The sequence below is a fragment of the Channa argus genome, chromosome 11, assembly GCF_033026475.1.
Source record: "Channa argus isolate prfri chromosome 11, Channa argus male v1.0, whole genome shotgun sequence".
Classification (NCBI taxonomy): Eukaryota; Metazoa; Chordata; class Actinopteri; order Anabantiformes; family Channidae; genus Channa; species Channa argus.
In genome coordinates, this window is record NC_090207.1 from 26,297,082 (window position 1) to 26,319,509 (window position 22,428).

General features: G+C 39.5%; 2 protein-coding genes across 2 annotated transcripts in view; both read right to left on the reverse strand.

Moving 5' to 3' along the window:
* Positions 1–1,292: 1,292 nt before the first annotated feature.
* On the reverse strand, positions 1,293–8,639 carry si:ch211-158d24.4 (uncharacterized protein LOC560966 homolog). The gene is made up of 4 exons (XM_067521639.1): positions 8,234–8,639; positions 6,088–6,118; positions 5,961–6,002; positions 1,293–3,996 (listed from the first exon to the last, which is right to left on the reverse strand). The coding sequence occupies exons 1-4, from the start codon at positions 8,486–8,488 to the stop codon at positions 3,590–3,592; spliced, it is 735 nt and encodes a 244-aa protein (XP_067377740.1). The 5' UTR covers positions 8,489–8,639; the 3' UTR covers positions 1,293–3,589.
* Positions 8,640–11,620: 2,981 nt separating this feature from the next.
* The window catches only part of si:ch211-158d24.2 (multiple epidermal growth factor-like domains protein 9), a 28,142-nt gene continuing 17,334 nt past the window's right edge, over positions 11,621–22,428 (reverse strand). Inside the window, exons 4-6 of the mRNA XM_067521703.1 lie at positions 19,565–19,714; positions 15,150–15,419; positions 11,621–13,650 (exon numbers count right to left, since the gene is read on the reverse strand). Coding sequence (XP_067377804.1) covers positions 13,127–13,650; positions 15,150–15,419; positions 19,565–19,714 — 944 coding nt within the window. The 3' untranslated portion in view covers positions 11,621–13,126. The remainder of the gene's footprint in view (positions 13,651–15,149; positions 15,420–19,564; positions 19,715–22,428) is intronic.

Consider the following 22,428-nt stretch of genomic DNA (forward strand, 5'->3'; position numbering starts at 1 on the left):
GGATAATTCAACATCTGGACCAAAGCAACCGAGAAAACTGAAATTTAAACTTTGTCCTGTTTCTGTCAGTTCATGAGTCCATTTCAGCTTCATTCAATTGATCATTTCTAGTCAAATCTTTGGAGTCCCACAAGGGTCTGATGTTTGATCAGCGTGAGGATGATTTTTATCAGAAATTTGAAAAACAATTTGAAGCTAATTGCATCGCTTTGTTGATGGGGTTACCAGTATCCACAATCAAACCCTCCAATTAGATCCACAATGCGTCAGCATGCCTCATCGTTAATCAGCGTCAAAGGACTCATGTCACACCACTCTTCAGATCTTTACACTGGCTTCCTGTAGCTGCTCGCATCAGATTCGAAGCTCTGTCTCTTGCCTACAGGGTGATCACAACAGCTTCCGCTTACCTCAATTCCCTCAATCAGGTCTACAATCCTTCCCGTCTGCTGCGTTCTGAAATCAGCCATGACGTGCTCCTTTTTTTTAATGACTCAATCTGACTGAGGATAACTAGAGGTTCTTACCAATTGCTCTCATGAGATATTGCAACATACCTTGGGACCTTTGACAAATTTCCAACCATAAAGGCAAGGTTATTAAAGAAGTTTATGACAGTTACATTTAAGAGGCTTTTACAATCGTGATTTTTGCAGGTAGGAATGTCCTGAAAAACTATTTCATGCTTGAGTTTCCCCGCATAAAGTGCCTTAAAAGTAATTACCCCCTGGAGGTTTTTGTCTTTTATTTTATTAATCACCATAGATTTCCTTTTTTAAAAAAAATGACACATTTTTTTTTTTTTGGATTGTATAAGCATTTACGTAACTCGTTACTGGTGCAACCCAATTAGCCTCAAGTGTCATATAAGTAGTTAATGGAGATCAGCTGAGTGCAGTGAATGTGTTTAAAGGATTTTAGCATATGTTGCACCTGTGTTTGCAAGGTCCAGTTATGATGAATCATCCTGGCCAAAATCTACACTATGAAGAAAAAACAACACTCCAATTAACTCTGGGAACTTTACTTTTCCTAAAGTTAATCAATCTTTTCACAACATAATGAACTTACAATGGTGTGATACCTCGATTGATTGCAATTTTGTGTCGAGAAATACTCTTTTGGAACTGACAAAAATGGTCAATAATAAAAACATTGAAAATTCTCAAATGAATTAACAGTTCAGACTTTAGAGCTTTTGCATTTCAGAAGAAAACTCACATCATGTCTTAAAAGTACGTTTGCAATTTTTATAGTTTTTTTCCCCAATAAAAAGGCGGATATCACAAATATTATACATATTGCATGAATATTTATTATCATGTTTTTCAATACACATCTTTATTCAACCTTATTGAAGCTTAGCAATACAAAGCAAATATTCTTAATTTGACTCTCAGTCACTTAGCTAGTCCTTATATAAAGGTTAACTAATCTTAATATCTTGAGGAACATTTCACATCTGTGAGGAAAATCTTAAAACACAGCCAGGATAGGTTGGAACAAAATTGGTTGGAAAAAAATTCCACATTGTGATTCATGTTGATGATTAAATGATCATGTGTTGAGGACAATCCACTTAAATAATCTTGAGTTAGCCCAACAGTAAACCCACACATAGTAATAATTACTTATCTTTTAGCAAAACATATATGCATAGAAATAGAAATACACAAATATTATTTTTTTTCATAGCAGGAACAAGTTGATTTGTATAGCACCAACTCGTAGTGCCCAGCAAGCAACAAATTAAATAATTAAATAAAACACATACACACACACACACACACACGCACGCACACACACACACACTTGACAGAAAAATGTCTATATGTGTATACTTGTAGATTAGCGCCTTGCACATAATAAAAATAACGAGAAAACTCTTTCCATATAGATTTTTATCAGCTTAGCATGAACCCTATGGTGAAAGAGTGAAATTCATTCATGTACAAAAAATTGAAACAAAAAAAGTGATAATCAGTAAATTCAGTGCACACGTTTGCCTTATCCTGACCATATGTGGGGCAACTACACACGGCTCACACGCTAATGTGCTATTTTAAATGGGATTCTAAATACATTTGAACAGAAAATAAACTGCAAGGTTTTTGTAAGGGACAACGGGTTTGTTGATGATTTGGAAGTGGTGAAAGTAGTTATGCAGTTGTCAGATTTATTAGCTAATAAAACATATTTAGAAATCTGACACAAATGTCATCAAGGCAGCAGCATTGTGGGCATGACTTGGGTTTATTTGCTGGTTTTCTTCAAACCTTATTTACTAAGCCCACTGAGTTGGTCACGGTAACATATTATACATCATGTGCAAAGAACCATATAGTAATTCAGCCTGTTCCACACAGGCTTACAATACTTCAATGCTTATTCAAATCTCAACAATCTTCAAATAATGATGTGTGCTAGCTTAGCTTTATTGGTGCTGTGGGTAAATGACCATGAATTGACTTGACTTTTCTTAAAACTAACACAAATGTTGTAGCACATTTCTGTAACCCTTCAGCTTCTACAACCTTACAGAAAACAGACGTATGGGCTAAATAACACAATTGTTTATTTCTCTGCTGAATGTCTGCTATTTTTTATTGCGCCTTTCCCTCATTTGGCTGATTCTTTTCCTGCTCAGGTACGTTTGAGGCCTTAAATCCTGCTCAGTAAATATTTTGCTTAGTAACAGCAAGTTTGTTATTCAGTCTCTGGAGTCCATCCAAAGGAGTGATTGCCAATCCTATAAACAATCTGATATTCTTTTAAAATATAAAACTGTACAGTAACAAAAATTCAGACAAATTACAACACAGCACTGTGGAATCTAAGGGAATTTACTTATTGTTACATGACATTTTGGGCTGAGGTGATGCATACTTATGTCCTGGGAACAGGCCAAAAGCAGCATGTTTTAAATGTTACAGGAACTTGTTCCCTCTTACAATAACAGAAAAAAATCCTATTACACTACAATCTTCAAAGGTCAGGAAAAACCAACGGATTTCGGAACAATTGGAACATTTTTCAGTTGGGTATTTGTTAAAAACAAGACCTTTAAACCTGTAAAATTTGTCTGGGAAAACTTGAGGAGGTCTGGTGGAATTCCCTGTGCAAATTTGTTTTCCTTCGAGCTCGATCTTAATTCCTTGGCTAACCCTTTAATTTACACGAATGCCAGACACAGAATTCCAAATCAATCTGTTCACTAGTTTTGGCTAAATAACTTTATTTCAGTCCAAAAAATTAAAAAAGGACCATCGCTATTTCCAAAGCCTAACCACCAATCCAAATCACAAAGAAATGTAATAAACTGAGTCAATTCAACTTTATTTACAGTGCCACTTCGCAACAAAAAAATAATAATCTTAAGGCACTTTACATAGTACGAAAAACTACTAACTTGCTTTTTTTTTTTTTTAAATAATAAAATATTTTGTTGACTTATTTTCTGATTATTAATTTTGTGACTAATTGTTCCTGGAATGGGAACATTTCATATAAAAGACAGTGCTTATAATACCAGAAGGAAGCATAGTTAAGACCTCTCAGAAGCTAAAAACTGTAGAAGAAATCCATAAGGTTACGGAGGAAGAAGTTGAGCACCAAAGAACACCTGTTCTTCATGGGAAACAATAAGTTCAGGGTGTAATGACTGCACACGCAATTTGCTATTAGCCTCCAGGTGTATCAAGCCAGATGTATAGAGGGATTTTGTCCAAGATTTCTTTCTGCAACTCACTGTGTCAGTTGATTCCAGGAAACGCACATCTTCTTTGTAACCATCTGAGTATGTATACACCGTGAGTGAGAGAGTCACATCATCTTTACATGTATTAATCTCATAGGTCATCTGCAGGAAGACTCTGTAGATTCCAGTTTTGGGCACCACCAGGGCCCCATTGGAGTAGCTGAAACCACCATTACAGTAGGCATTCCCTAGATTACTTTCCCATTGGAGGTAACGCCCAGTACTTCTGTTGTTGGGAACTAAGGACAGGAAAGAGAAGAATTAGATTATGAGTATGAGAAGTATCTTCTCAGTGTATCTGTCTATTTATATAAAAAAACTAGTGATTTAGTGGAAATACATGGCTGTGGGCAACATTAGGTGCATATTACCGAAAGGACAAAAAAAAACCCCAAAAACAAACAAAACACTGGTAGAGTGGGCAATAAATCACAAGTCTTATGCTTGTTTGTTCCCTTGTGAAGACATCTGAGGTGTTTTTGTAAAAACAAAAAGAAAAACAGGTCTAGTCATCGCATGGCCTTTGCATTAGTCAAATACAACCTCAGACGAATAACACACCAGATGAATACTTACATAAACCTTTATTTATTTAAGAGAAATTAAGCCAAAAAGACATCTCTAAAAGCACAAGTGTTGGCAGTTTGCTTGTCTGGAGCATTCATGCGTGTGGCCAATTTGCCAATAGGGAATGATATAAGCAATGGTCTTAATGTAGCAGTTATTGCTGAGCATCAATCAAAGGCTTAGAAAACCAGTTCTAACAAATTTGCTGTTCAATGTTCTACAGTGAGAAAGACAATTCGCAAGAGGAACGCTTTCATGGCAGTTTCCAGTTTTCCTAGGAGTGGACGTCCCAGCACGCTCAGCCCAAGGTCAGACTCCAATTCTTAGAGACATTTTAAAAAACTCAAGAGCTCCATCTCAGACCCTACAAGCCTCAACTAAGCATGTTAAATGTTAAAATCCCCGACACTTCAATTAGTAGAAGAGTGTTTGAAGGGTTGCCAGAACAATATGTCTTCTGTCTTAAAAGAACATGAAAGCAAAACTAAGGTTGGCAAAACTGCATCTGAATAAACAACAAGACTTCTAGAGCAATGTCCCATGGACAGATGAAACACTCATACCCAGTGTCAAGCTCAGTGGTGGAGAGGTGATGATTTGGGCTTGTTTTGCAGCCACAGGACTTGAGCACCTTCCAGTCAGTTATTCAATCACGAACTCCTGACAGGAGGTTACAAGAAAACAGGCTCGGAACAGGTAAGACACAGACAATCCACAGAACCAGAACATGAGGGGAGTTTACTTAATAGAAAATAAGAAGACAACAGAAACTAATTGGCTATAATAAACACAAGACTCGGAAATAAACAAGACTGGAAAATCTAATAACTTAAATGACCACACGGAAGGAAACAGGGAAACAGAGATAAGCAAATGAGACTCAGATAACAAGAATTACTAAAACAGGAGAGAAACTAAAAACTAAGCACGGATAACAACAACTACAAAACTAGAATGAACACATGGGACAGAAGAAGAATGGGAAGAAAACCAATGAGAGGGAACATGCCAAACTAAATAGGACACCAGGTATGGAAATAAACCAACAAAACAATGAACCAACGGGAAAAGACTAAGAAACAAATCAAACCGGGATCGAATCAACAACTGGGGGACGTGAGGACAACTGCTCTACCTTCCTGCGCCGCAGTCGCTCCAGTATGAGGCCATATGTTCACCAGCTAAAGCTTGATCGATATTGAGTGACATAACAGGACAAGTAATTCTAGAATGACCTAATCAAGGTCAGGGCTTCAACTTAAAGTGGTGGGACTTTAGGAGCACTGTGCATAAGTAAATGCTCAACAACCTTAATGAACTGTAGCAATGGTATGAAAACAAATGGGCAAAAACTTCTCCAGATGTGAGAGACTGACAAAGTCACACGGGAAACAATTATTTCTCGTAACTGCTACTGAAGTGTGGATATTATCAGCTACTGAAATACAGGGGTAATCAGTATTGCCCAAGAGGTGGTACTGACTTCTGCGCGACTGTAAACAACCCCAATGAAAAGTGCTAGGATTGTATATTATTAGTTTATTGTATATTACATATGAAAAACATTTGGCAAGTGCAGTGAATGCTGAGTAAAACAAATAAGAAATACCACATTCACCAATGCATTTTGTTTTACCTGTTAGCATGGCGCTTGGATAGTCCACATTTTTAGATTGCTCTACAAAGAAGATTCAGAAAGTGTTATTATGCACAATGATTAATGATTGCAAATTATTAACTGGATTCTTGAACAACATATTTACCTGATGTGCAGTTTGCAGGCTGCTTAATAGGCTGTAAGGAAACAAATTCACTTTAATTACCATTTGTGTGAACAGTGATGATAGAGGTGCAGCCATAAGTACAGAATTGGTCCTACTTTAAAAATATTTATGTAAATGTAAATGTAATGTACTTTGCATGGAAACAAACACATAAAAGGAAGCCGTTTCTGACTCATGTAAGAAAAGATTTAATGATTCTGTTTAGGTTTGGCCATCGTACTTCAAATCATAAGCAAATAACTTGACACACTGTGCCAGTGAGGTATGCAAATAGAGAGCCGAAGTGCAATGTGCGCTTTTAATTTATTTTCTACGGAGCCCGGGAGTGGACAAACAAGTCCTGCAACTTTAACGCCCAGAGGCCACGTTTTGCTACAGCGTACCTCGTTCCCAAGTTTCTGTTAAATGGGGCGACCAAGATAAGATGTCTAAGCCAAAAATCAATGAGTCTTGACTCATTGATTCTGACTTGAGGATGTTATACCCGTATATGTCAGAAATTAAATGGGATCATGGAGAACACCAAATTAGCGTGATTCCCAACGGTAGCACTAAATTTGAATTAGATATCATCTGGCTGTTCACCATAATTTAAACAGTAAAAAGAAAACAAATTAGGCTGAATTCTTTTGATAAAGCAATAATCGTAATGTGTTTAGAGCAGGGGCGAGTTTTTACACACTGAGCAATCTGCTATAATAAAATGTATGAATACCATATTTCTTTACCTCGTTACTTCAGTTTAAGAAACTCCAAAGACTAAACAAAAAAAAAAAACAACAACGCTGTTTACACATGTTGCAGGGAAAATTTTTCCCATGATCCAGGTTTTTGCCAAAGGCGGTGGCAGCGTTGCGTCTTGGAAGCCTTTATGTCACCAATGACCTACGGATCAATCCAGCCACCGCGTCAGGGTAAATCCCAGTGACATAATTGATTGGAATCCCACTGCTGAACCGAGCCACAGGTTTTTAATTTGGACATACTCGTTGCTGCAGTGTGATGGTTACGTAGGTTTAGTAGAATTAATTCATGGATTTTCAGTGACACGTGAACATGGAATTAGGGAAGTGAACGCGGTTGGAGTCGACAGTATGCGCACTTCCGTCCACTAAAAGCGCACACACGGTGTCTTTTACGCTCCCACTGACCTGTATACAGCGGGATAAAACGTCTCCAAAACCCGTCTTTCAAACGTTGTCCTGCGAGCTGAAGCAGTCAACCCTTGCTGTTTGTTATCTTTTAACAGTGTGGCTGTGGCTCGTGCGGCAGGACTCGATGGGCGTTGTGCCTGGTGTCAATGTTAGGGTCTGAACACTTTTCTGCCAACGTAAATCGTGTGCAATAGCTCGTGCGGTGCCAGAAGCAACTCGAGCGCACGTTCTAGTAAAACGTGCGCGTATTAGCTTACGCATTTTCTCTCCGCGGCTTCGTCATTTCCCACACACAGCCTGTTTTTTTTTCCCTTTCTTTTTTTTTTTTTTTTTTTTTTTTTTAATAGGAGCAGAAATGGCTCGTTATGGACACATTTCAATAGGAAACGAAAAGGCTGAAAAAGTGAACTTTTACTAAACAACGAAACAAATAAATTAAAAGGTACTTTGTGCTGTCGCTACTAAATGATAAATTTAGCTCCCAAATCTATACCTATGGGTGCTTTCTTTGTTCTACTAAAAGTTTTCATAAAAAAAAAAAAAAAAATGTAGCCTAAATGTTCACATCCGAGAGGACCGCATTGCTAGAAGCTGCGATACCAGAGCGCGAGCACACAGTAGGTCAACATCATGCGCGTGCGGCGAGGGAAAATGTTTATAAACACTTTCAATAAAAGTCGGGCGTCTGAGCAGTCGGGTTTAACTTTTAGCAATCACTGCAGCAGGTAATAAGGAAATAAACGTTGTCCCACTTACAATGCAGAATGTCATAATATTCTCTTACTACAACACAACACGAGTTAAAGCAGCAAATTCAAACGATTTCTCGTGCATAAACTAGGCTTTTCAATCCAATCCCAAAGTGGGTTGTGCTGTTTTTCTTATTAAGAATCCATACTCGTATTTATTTTTGCTCAAACCCCAGCTACATCAGCGTCCGCACTACTATTCAGATGATGAAAGAATGTTACCTGGCATTGAAAACCTCGCACTCCAAGTACAACCGCGACCATTGAAGCCATAGCGAGTAAAATCAGGAGAAAAGCCGCCACGGCAAAACATATACCCGTGCGCCGTAGACTTGACTCTTTCTTGCGGAGAAGCTGAATTAAAGTGTGTTGCCGATGTAATCCAGCTTCTCCCTCGCAGCAGCAGCAACAGCAGCCTTCTTCCCCCATGCCGCTTGTTTCCCACTGACTGAGAAGTCTCCGGTCAAACATCTCCATTTATCAGCGTTGTGTCGCCCACGTTGAAAAACCGCAACGCTACTGGTAGAGTCTCGATTTAACGGAGTTTCACTGAGTGAGACTCCAACACGAACTTCCTTTTTTTTTTTTTTTTTTTTTTAGGTTAGTTTTCCACAGACTACAAACATTTCATACTCAGCATGACACACAGAATGTACCGCAGCTGTCTTCATTTTTAGTATGGCACAGAGTACTGGTCCAACCCAAACATCCGTCACTTCTGGCTCCCTGCTGCTGCCTGACATAAGCACGTTAACAGTCTAAGATTATTATTATTAATACTAGTGGTAGATCCTTAGTGAAAGAGAGGCACTTTCGTCAATGAAGAGTGTGTGAATCAAGAAGCCCCCTGTTGCTAGACCATTTCCACTTTAATGACCACCGTGGCTTAAAATGTACGCAACTGCATTAATTAGTAAATCCACAATAATATCACTTTCCTTTCAAAAGCTGAGATTCTCTGGTTTTAGCCCTCAGTGTTGGCTTTTTATTGCTCCAAATTAAAGGGGCAATTAGTGGTTTTAAAGTGGTTCTCACTGAATAAACTAAACTAACTAACTCTGCAGACAGCAAGAGACACACTTGCACTAGACATTTACAATTATGCTATCAACAGGATCAAGTTGTTTAAATTCTTTTCATTTTCAAAAGGATGCTCAGAGAAATCACTTACTTGTACTTTTGTCTTAAAGTACAAATTTGGGACATGTAGTTTGCACCTCAACTTGAAGACTATATGAAGTACTTCTTCTACTTGTAGTTAAGTAGGCAAATGCTTACTAGAGTATTGAGTTTGGGAAGTTCTACAAACTCTTGTAGTGTGTTACAGCTTTAAGCAGTGTGACAACATTTTTATAACTACTAAAGTATTTCCAAAGTAATTATGTGCCCTTGATTTCAGAAAAAAACATCTTCAACAAGCAAAACCCAAACACACTGCAGAATAAAGTTCAGCTCCCTCCACTGTCGTAGGAGGCAGCAAATGAATGGCAATTAATCACAGTATTACTACTAGTGATGTCAATGTTGTGACTGTTCAGCGTAGCTCTGTGGATAAGTTTCATATCCTAAAGACCTGAAAAGAGACTTCAATGTACATTACTCAAACGTATACAAAGTTAAATATTCAACTATGTCTGCTTTATGTTCTCATGTCAATATAATCCATTTGCATTATTCAGAAATAAGCACCCACTTGTAAACAGAAATGGCAATATTTATGGGAAAGGTTTACACAAGCCACCCTGTCAACATTCAAGAGTGAGAGGTGTGTATATGCGTGATACGAAATTGGAAATTGAGTGAAGAGCTGGACATCACAGGAAAAGGTGGAAATGTCACAATAATCTGTGGCTCTCTACTAAATGATGATATTGGCAGCATTCCACCGGCTGCAACAAATGTCAGCCTTCCTCTAGAGAATCACTTGTAAAGAGGAAGAACTAGGTAACGGTAACTTCGGTGGGACAGAACAACGTATACAGTGCTTTGATAACTCGCTGACATATTGAAACTGTTTAAAAATTTCAAACTAAATCTAGCATAAAGCAAAGGCAACCTGAGCAAACAGAAAACACAGTAAAAAAAAAAATTCAATGTATCAAAGTCACCCTTCTTAGTTACAACATACAGAAGGGTTGCAAAGCAGTTTCTTACGCTCCAAAGCTCCACAGGTACACCGTTGCCTAAATGCATAAGATTTGAGAGTATGGTGAAACTTCCCAGAAGTGTCTTTACTTCCAAAATTATTCAAGGGCAAGACAACAACTGCTCAAAGATGTCACAAAGATCCAAGAAAAACATCCAAGGAACAGATGTTTAAAGAGATCACATTCTGAAAGACAAATAAAAGCTAAACCTAGAATATCCTCACACCTTTTATGGAGTAATGAGCTAAAAAATGTTTGGAGGAAACAGGTCTGGACTAAACCAAACACAGAATTCCACAAAAAAAAAAACATCATACCAACAATCAAGTGTGCTATTTTTAGTGTGATGATAAGTGGATAATTTGCTATGTGAGAGCAATTTGTTGTGACTGAAGGAAGCACTGAAGGAATCAGGAGTGAAATGTTTTTCGCAGCACTGTATTATTTGTATTAGTACAATTTTGAGGTTCTTTTATAGCACCTGGAGTATTTCCATTTTATTTAACTCAACATTACTCAGATTCAATTGTACTTTTTACTCCACTACTTTTATTTGACAACTGTAACAGTCAAAGTACAGCCGGTTATCAATTATTATTCTGGATAAATCAGACCTTAATTTTAATTTTTTTCAGGCTACACCGTGTAAAAGAAGCCAGTCTATGTCAGCGTTTTTTTATTCACTACTACAAATAGACTTTACCACAAGTTTGTAACCTTGCCGTGCTAGACAGACAAATCTGGACTAGACTTGTACATTAACACTATGCTATTAAGATCAATACCGTTTAAAGTACCATCTTTTAATGTGGAGTACTTTTGTACTTTGTGTGCATTTTAGAGCATTCACTTTGTACTTAAACATGAGTAAAGTATTTAATTTGTAACATACTCGTAAAGGGTAAAGGATTGCTTTTTTAGATAAGTACTAGCACTTTGCTTGAGAGGGACACAAGTGGCAGTGACCGTCTATCGACCCTAGTGTCGGCAGTTTGTGCGCTGGCCACATGTTGAAGTGTTCCTGGAAAAGACAGTCAAACCACTAAAACTGCCCAACCACAGCCTAGAGGTGTCACACGCCATCGTAAATCCGAGCCTCGATTCCGGGTCTGAAGAAAAGCCGGGGAGGGTTGCATCAGGAAAAGCATCCGGCATAAAAACCTGTGCCAATTTAATGTGCAGACCACATGATCCACTGCGGCGATCCTCTAGCTCATTGGACAAGCTGAACGAGTTTGGAAAAGTCTACTCTGATTTGCTATACATGGAAAGAATCGAATGTTTGTGATCCCTCAAATCTCAGTTTAAATCTTACTTTAAGATTTTTGTCATAGTTCACTGTGCAACTTGCATAAATGTGGAACCTCGAAACCCTCAGTACCGATATAGACCAAGGAGGAACTTTACAGTTTCGTGGACATTTAGTATATCATTTTCTGTATTTCTCAATGAGGACAAGGACAACAGTTAAACCCATTTTTATTTGAGAGTTGAGCTCTGACTTTGGAGTATTTACATCATTGTATCTTGTGTTTTAAATTCTTGGTGTTCTGCATTTTAGCCGCATATATAGCAAAGTCCACTGATGATAATAAATACAAATTAAAAATACAAAAAGCTGTGGGCTGACTGAAACATCACACCCTTGAGGGTGAAGTTCTGGGAGCTTGTTGGGTGACAGTGTACACACAGTATTCTACCTGTACAATAATAGTGCTACTATTCACATTCATCTGTACAATAATCATATTTACAGTGATTACATTAGGGAAAGAACCAGTACCTGAGGAGTTAGTTCCATAATTAGCTTTACTCATTTACTGTGGTAAAAATAAGTGCACCCCTCCAGGGGCTAAACAACAAAGTAAAAATGGGAGGTTGACGTGATTATACAGTTACTCACTGCTCTTACTGCTACCAGTTACCACTAAACTGAGGTCATTTTTTTATTACCAAGTGCAGGCTGGTTTTCCTCCATAACAACAGTATCAACAGAATATTGTTTGTATGTTTTAGACACCAAATTGCCCTATCATAACCCAGCTCTTTTTTTTTTTTTTTCAAATTGTTATGCTTTTGCTGAGGTAGCCAGCAAAAAGCAGATTAGATTATGGAGAGTTTATGGTGTTAGTCACTGTTATGCAGTAGCATTGGACTGTGAGTTTATGAAAGGTAGATATAGTTTCTTTGAAAAAAACACTCCTCTTAGATACATCAGGTGAGCTGGCACGCTTTAACAAAAGACCGGAAGCTATAAATAATAGACGAGGTCATTTAAACACCTGTGCCAGCAACTTTCATCTTTCCCTAGGACTCTCACCAAAGCACATAAACTATGCTTGAGAACATATTTGTCATTTCAAGTTACCATTAACAACACATAAGATAAAACACCATGGATAAACACGTCGTATGAGTGCAGCATTTCTCCCCAGATTGAAACGTCAACCAATAAATAACTAAATAAAAACCAATTAAATAACAATCATTGTCTCAGTCTAAGATCACAGTTCAAGTGATCCATTTATAACTTAAAACAGTCAAAAGTCCATTTGAAAAATATCTGAAATGCTAGGCTCCCATATGTCCTTCAACCAGAACTGTTTTGCAACACCTCGTACCGCCGTCGTTCCTGGCTCATGCCAAACCAATTGCTCAACTAATCTGCTATACAAACCAAACACTTTTTCTTTGGACCCTCTGCACTGATCCCTGTCCTGCGCTTAATCATATCAAAAAAAAAAAGGAACAGGTTTAAGGGGCAAACTCCGCATCACTTTTCCATATCTTTCTCCAATTCTGCTTGCTTTGACTGTTAGTTCACGAAGTGTTATAAAGTGCTGCAGACGGGCAGTAACACGAGTAACAACAAGCAGTCGTACATAAAGGAGCTTTGGATTTGGTACTTTCCAGCAGCTTTGTGTCATTTTTGTAAATTTAGGTGTCCAGTGTAGCAATGGATGTAATGCTAAGCCTTATAGCAGTTGCCCTGTGTGGTGAGTGCCAGTTGGCCGTTGGGTGCCACCTCGTTGGCTTCGTCCTCCAACAGGCCTGACACGTCGGCATTGGGGATACTGTCATGGTAACTGCTGAAGCTGATGTTGTCCTCTTTTAGCTCGATGGTCCAGAACGGTGCGTTGAGCTTACGGTTCTGGTACTCCCGGTAGGTGTATACGCCTCCAACAAAGCCCAGCAGCAGCAGCACCACCATAATGATGACGGCCAGGATGATGATGTTGAACTGCGTCCAGGACACTTCTGTCAGAGCTGCCGTGGTGTTGTCAGTGGGACTGCTCAGACTGGTAAGCAGGGCCTGGATGTTTGCCGTGGTGAGCGAGGCGGTGCTCATGTTACTGCTGGATGTGGAGGCTGGGATGCCTCTTGCTGCGTGGGTAGTCAAAGTGGTGCTAGTGGTGGATGTAGAAGAGGATCTACTTGATGTGTGGGCCTCTGTTGTGGTTGTTACGGCTTGTGTGGGATTGAGCCGAAGTGCTGAGGAAAGAAAAGCACATATTTTATGTCATTTCACAACTCTGTTTAATTCAAACTCCTGATAGACAAATTCAGTGCAGGCCTGTAACTACTGAATAAGGACAAGCAGGTTGTTGGTAACTGGTGCCACCTAGTGGCAATAAGACACAACTTGGAACTGACTGAGGAATTGATTGTAACCTTGTTTCACAGTACAGGAGAGAAAACGGTCCAAAAAGGTGAAATTATTTTCTATCCTAACAAATAATATAGGAAGCACAGCTCTCTTATAGTATTAAAAATACTGAGAATAATAATTAGTTTATGTCAAAAGCATGTTATTACAAGAGTCATGCAGTGGCTAAAAAAAAGAAAATGAGGGCAGGTTACTTTTTTTTTTTTAACTGTCCTTAAATGAAAACAAGATTGATGCTCAGGTATTTATCCAATGAGAATCCAATATTAAAATTGCATATTAGTTCTGACTGATTTCAGTCTTCTTGGTCATCTTATTTACATTTACTGTTCAACAAATTTTCAACGGCTTTACTTAAAATAAAAAATAAAAAAAAAAGATATATTTTCTAGTAGCTACATTAAATGACCTGATCTAGAACTAAAAGTTGATCTCCTTGATTTATTGACATGCTATAACCAAAAAACTGATTCTAAAAGTGAAATCCCTGTTCAGTGTCCCTACAGAAGACGTCTCACAAGATACTTCTTATCTCATAAACAATCTTTGGTTTAATCTTTTGGAATATCACCACTAAAAATGTGTAAATATGTCCTCTTGAAGATGATATGGATAGGAAGTAGTAGTAGTATAAATTAACCTACTTCACTAATACTATATTTGATTTTGATTATTCGATTTTTGTAACAATGTCAATCAAATAGCAGCTTAAGAACATCAGTTTCATTGATTGGAATGTTGTGTCCAAAAACCACTGATTTCTTTTTTCCAAACAACAGGTGCATGCTGCATTCATGCCATTACCACTGGTGCTTCTCCTGCTATGTGAGATCAAAGTGAAAAAGAACTTCTTCAGATTTGGCACTAACGTCCACTTGGCCTCAGCGATAAGCTGATTAGATTTTGTTGATCAAAGGTCACTGCAACCTCGTGTCGGTTCCACCTTCATCTACACAATATCTCAGGAACCCCTGGAGAGAATTTCACTACATCTGGCACAAATGTCCACTTGGAGTCATGGGTGAACAGATGAAAACATGAATCTGGACAGACATGAACATAAACTGCACCTTCACTGGTTGGCAGAGGCATAGAACCACAATGCGGTTTCTTTTTGATTGCTTTGATTTACCACCTAACTCCAAAAACAAAGATTTTAGTCGGCAGGCTGACACTGTTCTTCTCAAACAATAGACTAAATTGTCTTTCAGCTGGAACAAATCTGCCATGATGCTCTTAAGGTGGTTCCATTTCCTTAGAAAAAAAAAAAAAAGTGTAATGAAAGCAACAATTTTTTTCAAAGGACGCTGTAATTCAGTCTTACTTGGACGCGTGCAGTTATGTGCTAGGGCATCCCCTATAAATCCAGGAGCACAAAGCTGGCAATGGGGTCCGGTGGTGTTGTATCTGCAGCTTAGGCAGACGCCGGTGTCGGGGTGACAAAGCTGAGCAGGACCCTGAGGGTCTGCATTCCCACTGCAGTCACATGGAACACAGGCCCCAGATGTTTTGTAGAAGCCAGCGCTGCACTTGTCACAGTTAGGGCCACTGTAGCGGGGGCGGCACTGGTCACACACTGGGGCGTCACTGGGATCTGCACAGGAATAGAAACAGATTTTTGCTGGATTCCACCTAATGCATATCAGAACAATATACTGCTATATTCCTGGGAACAAACAAATGTGCACAAAACCCTTATATTCTACAGTCTGTTCTAGATTAATAATCAACACTCACATCTAATCTTAAAATTCACCATTAGACTATATCACAAATCAGACTCTTCAGAAATTTGAGATGGTACAATTACAGTAAATGCCAATTCAACCAATCCCAAAACATTCTGCTATTTTTCCCCCAATCACGGCAATTGTTTCTGTAAATTTGACCTACACATCGTGCCGTCTCTGAGTGCTTCAAGTACAGCACAGCAGAGCTGTGGATGGGTGCTTGTTGAAGCTTCTTTACATTTTTAAACCTACACCTACAAAGTACAATGCAAATCATTTTTATGCTATTTAATATTTGATTAAAATATGTTAAATGATTTGGTTTATTTGCCAAATGTTCTGATTATAGCATTTTGCGTGTTGGGGAAAATGATTCCAACATGCATAAGCTATTTTTTAAGCCACTGTGCCACTAGCGCCGTTCCACTAGGTGGCTCAAGATGGCAGTGTATTAACAGTGTCAACAAATCTCACAAGGCAGCGGAAACATTGGCAGTGCTGTTACACCTCAGAAGGACATGTCATACCATGGCATTTTACTGGCACAGTTTGGGGCCATGTATCCCCAGATGACTGGGTCACTAACACAAAGCTGTTTGGAATGAACAAATGATACCTTTATTTTATGATAAAATGTAGAATGTCAACCCCTTGTCTACTGAATGAGGTCCTTCTGATGGCTATAAAAACCATATGACTCATAAACTTTAGTCACACCTGCTGTATGCAGCACTTTCCAACATCGTCTTCAAAACGCAAAACCCTCAATCAACTGTTCATCCACACATTTGGAGATGCTAACGCACCCCTGAAGCTGTTCTTGGGCTCATTGTGGAACATCACCTTGTTGTTGCCTCTCTAGCTGTACAGTTCTTTTGTTTGTCATTGTGTGTGCATAGTGGCAGGAAAGTAGAGCTTTCCTCCATTAATCTCGCAGTGGTTGGATCGATCCCCGGCTTCCTCCAGTCGCATGTTGAAATGTCACATTAAAGGCCTAGCTTTGTCCTGCAGCCTCCTGTCTATGGTACTTTGATGCCACAACAGCTTCTGCTTGTCAAACAGGAACTACGGCGTGACAGAACAGAGCCTGCAGCACCACCATGTATCCGTGGGTAAACATCTCAATTTATGTCTGATAGTGACAAAGTAGCAAACATCAGATGAAGTTTGTCATAAAGCAACTCACAAAACCATTCCAATCATTCCTAGACCTTATAACTAATCAATCAAACTATAGCAACCTTGACTTTAAAGCAGGGCTTAACATTATAAAGGTTTAATAAGGAGTTCATGCACACTGTTGAAGAGCAGGTTTACAACACATGAAACAGGCAAGAATGCAGAATATCATCCAGGAAGGTCAAGCCCCCTTTGCTTGGTCAGTTTGACTCTCAGCTGCTTCCTGATATCTGAGCTTCTCACCCTTATTGATTTGCATATTGTCATGAGTATGAGATGTGTGTACCTCTATACACCACACTAGAATTAGGGAAGCTGGGGCCCCTTCCTGGAGCCTGCACCTGGAAACAAAGCTCAGCTGGGTCTAGCCAGTACTCCTATATGAATGTGGATGCTTTGCAAGTAGGACAGCGGATGAAGAGAAATACTGTCACATAGTGTGATTCTAAATGTATATTTAGTGCTATGGTGACAACTAAACAAAATTTATATTAAACAGTCAACTGTTAGCCTCAAACTCCAGATGTGAGCACAGCAGAGCGTCCGTGTTAAATAATGGTTTAGAAACAGATCGCTGCTTTCCACTAACCTAGATGTTGGTCCATCTAGTGAGCTCATGTGACTGTTCTGTTTTCCAGCGTGAAGCAGACTGCTCCTGATAAGCTTGATTTAACCTCTGCTGGGGTTTCAAACTCAGCTGACCCTATGGGTTATATAACCAAGAGAATATGAGCTGTTTTGCATCAGACAGGACTGGAGAAGATGACCTGTTTGTTTACCCATCATCTTCCACTGTGCTATGACACACAGTGGCCTGGTTACTGCTGGTGAGATGCACACCGACAAACAGACACACAAACACTGAGAACGAAGCAAACATGTTAAAATGAACACAGATATCTGATAAAGCTCAGGACAAACTGAATAAGCCTAGACAACCTGTACCTCTGAGTAAAGCTACACTCATACATGGACGATTTAATATGTGTGACCCATATTCGGAACTGGTGACATACTCCATTTCATCTGTGTGTGTGTCAGTATGGAGAGATTTCAGTCACCAAAACAGGCCTCATCAGCACGTTTAGAGAGCAGCTATCCTACAGTGTGAAGCAATGATACTGCATTGTGGCTTCTTCCCATTTCCCACTGTTGCCAGGGCAACCTCTACTTCTCATTCCCGCTCCAGTGTTCCATCTAAAACATCCTCCACAGCCACAAACTATTACCATATTAACAGCTCTCTGACAATGTCCTGAGCATATGTCTGATCATTACCCGATCTTCCTGTGGTGTTGCTGTCTGCACAGAGAATTTGATGTTGCCAATCCCCCCTCCCCCTCAGTGTGTTGCCGCCTGACTAGCGCTGGAATGACCCAGCTGTGCTAATGCTGTCCCAGCTCAACTCAGTCTGCTTCATGTCCCTTCCCTTCCCTCCTGTCTTCTCTGCTGGCACTAGCGCGGGCAAACATAAACTGAAAGCTTCTACGCGTACATCTATATGTTTGTCGCCATGCAGGCCACTGCCAATGGGTGAGTGCCATGATTAGTCCAGAAAAGAGGGTGAGACGGGGGAATAACAGTAAAGGGTAAATGTAGTGATGCAATTTTGAATGAAACCCTCAATAAGCATAGGAAGCACTTGTGTGGGCAGTTTGACGTGGTTAAGTTGTGATCTATGCCACTGTGTCATGGTATCATGTGTGAGGCAGCTGAACTCCAAGCACAAAAGGCTATTAGAGGCCACAATCACACACTCAACACTGTGTGACACAGCTCCTGGATAAACTGTAATTAAGGTCTTAGAAGTTGAAGTTAATCTTTTTGGGATTCAGTGCCCTGTAACACAACCTGCACCTTCAGAGTCCTGTCCAACAGCAAAACAGTATGAAAATGTTTTACAAAATGTTTTTAATTTTGACTTGTACAGGAGGAGTTCATACACAGCTGGAAGTTTTAAATTGAGAGTGTAGATTGGAAAGGTAGTGTTTGCTCTGATGAATTCTAGTGTCTGTTGCGACATGCCAGTGGCTGGGAGTAACATGATTTCAGGAATTCCTCCTAATTCACTTATCAAAGGAGCAGGGTGTGCTGCTCTGAGATGCGTTTTCCTGCCTCACACTAAGCTCCTTCAGTATTTTAAGTGTTAATATTGACACAGTAAATCGCTTCATGGTTTTTTAAGTCAGTTAACCTTAAATGTTAGATAAAACAATTGTTCAACTTGGACCTCGATTCAATAGAGACCTTTGGGCATAACTAGGTAAGTAGGACAGCAGCAGCCTGGAGGTGAGAGAAGCAAGGTCGCTGGTAATGCCAGACAGTGTGGAAAGGAGATGGAAAACATTCTGGTTTACCGCTCTGGAAATTAGAAAGCTTATTCCTTACCAAAAGTTTATAGTTACAGCTGGCTTGGAGAGTCTGAACCAGCTCTTAGTTACGTTGATATAGACTGCTGGAAGACCGCGCAATGTACACAGTTGGAAATCGGTTTTGTAAATAAAAGTTTAATCAAAATGCATACATTGATTTGTCAGGGATTGCTGTGAATGCAACATCTTCAGATGTTGCTGTGAATCCACAGGAACAGTCAAAGGAAACAGATGTACTCTGTGCATCTGCCTCTTTGGAAACGTAAGCGTCAATAGCACAGTCAGTTTGGTGGCAGCATGCTGAATCCATTCCTGGATGCACACGCACTCTGAGGCAGATATGTAATTTCACCACCCTCCCTGACTAAATCAGGACAGCTGAATAGCTGAATTCTAGTTTTTTCTTTAATAAAATTAAGAAATGTGTTGAGTAATGGCTGCGAGCAGCAGGGACTGACCGGTGTGGCAGGTGCCAGTGGAGGTGGAGTTGGAGCAGGGACATGGTACACAGGCTTTGGTCAAGGCCGTTCCAGGGCTGCGGTAGAAACCTGGCTTGCAGTCTTCACAGTTGGATCCCTGTGTGTTACCCTCGCAGTTCAGACACACTCCTAGAGGACAGAACAAAGATCACATGATTGCAGCAGTGTTCCGTTGATTTTTCCTTGATAAATTAAATAAAGGTCAACATATATGTCTGATAACAATAATGGTTGTTGAATGTGTATTATATATGTTACACAATGAAAAATTTCTTTGATTTACCTTTTCTTGCCATTTGAAAATAAGGGCATGCAAACTTTTGCATCCAATTGCAGGCCTGTGGGGAATGTCTGAAATGTCTAGCTGTGCATCTGCAAGTGTTTCTCTGATGCTACATTATTAAAACAGTCCCTTATGAACAACTAGCTGACTTGTGTGTGCAGGGCAGCACACACCGACGAGTTTCTCATAGAATTAATTGACATTATTACCCCCATGTTGTCCGTAACTTTTTTTACATACCCTGGCTCTAAAAGCTCCATAAAATGGCCAAAATCAAAATTTCAACCTCTGCCAGAAGTTCCACAAGGCTATAGCATCCTTATGATGCTTGCAAATCATAAACAATATCGGGGAAATCTGATGCTACTGTGTGTCTACTTTATGTTAAGAAAGTAACTTGACTGGGCTCTTTGGAAGTTTTCTTTCCAAAGAGCTCAGAACTTTAAGCTGTTCAAATGCAGCACAATAAAACTACATGACGATTGGAAGTGGATCAGCTTTATTTTGCCTGGATTGCTGGCGATACTGATATATAGTATGGGATCCTAATAGCTCTAATATATACTGCATATGCTGCATATACTGTGTGTTGTCTAGTGTCTGAAATGGCATATTACTTGCATTTGTAGTGTGTAAGCAGCCCAGGGGCCGTGGTCAGCCTTTAAAAGGAGCTGTCAAACCTGAGCTATGTTAATCCACACTATTAAATACTGAGCCCAGGAAAGGCTACAGCCCTCCATCTGCCTGCATTATAATGGCAAAACATATGGCTGCTAAAACTGCTTGGCCAACACCCCCACCCTTTCCCCCTCAACCTTTCCTCCTTTGCAAGTCAGTCACTAGCTGGGCATTTTAAGTCTTTAAGCCTGACTGCTGGGAGATGAGCAAAAAAACTGTGCCCCCCATAACATGTATGGGATTACATGTTATTGGGGCAAAGAGAAAGATAATTCCACCTTAAATAACGCCAATCAGAATTGAAACTGGATTTTACATCTTTAAATCTGTGTGTTTAGTTTGCATCATTTATGGGGAATTTCATAGGAATAGAAAGAACCATTAGGCTTCAGGTTTCCCATTCAATGTCCATCAGCAAAGGAGCTGCCCCTTTCATCCAAGAAGAAATAAACACAGTGGATCCACGAGGCAACTTACACTTTTATATACTGTGGTTCATTTATTTTTACTTGATCAGCATTTAGACTAAAATGTCATCAGTTTTCTCCTCCAGTGGCTAATATCAGTGTTCATGATTCCACCATCAGGAAAACGTTGAACAACTGTGCCGTTCACAGCAGAGCTGCAAGGAGGAAGCCACTGCTCTCCAAAAAAGTACATATGCTGCCTGTTCAAGTCCTTGTAGATAAACCAGAAGGTGTTGGAAAGAGATTAAACAAGGTAACTGTGAAATATGGTGGAGGCAGTATCATTAGTAGGGATCTGCTTTGCTGCCTCTGGACCAGGATGGCTTACCATCTTACTAAAGCTCACCAGAAGGTGGATCGTGCAACATGACAATGGCCCAAAACACACAAGTGTTTCTACAAAAAAGGTTAAAGCTGAATCCATGTCATGTTTTAATAAGGAAGAGTCAAAGTATTGGCATACAGGAAGCCAACCTACACCCGTGACTCGAAGCTGCTCTTTGAGGAGGAATGGACTAAAATCCCCTGAGCTGATGTGCAGGGCTGATAAACAGTTGCCACAGACAAATACTTAAAATTGTAACAATGTCCAGTTTGTTTTTTCCTTATTTGTTTCATTTTGTTTCCCTTATTTACATTTAGGACTTGTAGCACACGCCTTAATTCTAACAATCTCTTTACATGGAATATTATTTCATTCTTAAAGGTTTTAAAATAAAGACCGTGGGACCTTCAACTTGGCCACGTTGGTCAATTAGTCATGTGACTGAACAGATACTACTATTGCTCATTTGAAGACAAAGACCTTTCAGCTTGACCAAAGTTTCAGTTTCAAGGAAGGTAAAATAATAAAAAAAGGTAAAATAATAAAAAAAATAACCAATTCAACATTTACCAAATTAACCAGTGAAAGCATAAGAACAGAGGTCATTGAAAGTAAACAGACTCATTGGTAACTCAGCAATATTAGTACGATTTTTAGGATTCGCTTGCTTTTGCTATGAGCTACCAGGGGCTTTGGTTAAAGCTCCAGCAGCAAACTTGGGGTTACGTGTTCCTGCTGCTTTCTGACACTATTCTCATCATTCTAACATGACTGTTTTACCAGCACATGTTCTGCGTCATCTTATTGTACTGGGATTAACCGATGATTTTAATCCCACCTCAGACCTACAGTACGTGCAAGTTTATTCCAGTAATCATTTGAGAGGAAGGTTCCTTCAACTCCTCTATTGGTTCAGTGTTTAGTTACATCAAATTCAGAGCCAACTAAACATGTCTAGGTCCAACAGATTTGCGGTTGTAATTCACACGTTACTGTGGCCCAACCCCACACAGCATCTTCATCAAGGTTTAATGTTTAGCTTTTGTTGACACTGATGAAATTTTACCTTGATGCGTTTCTCCCAGCTTAT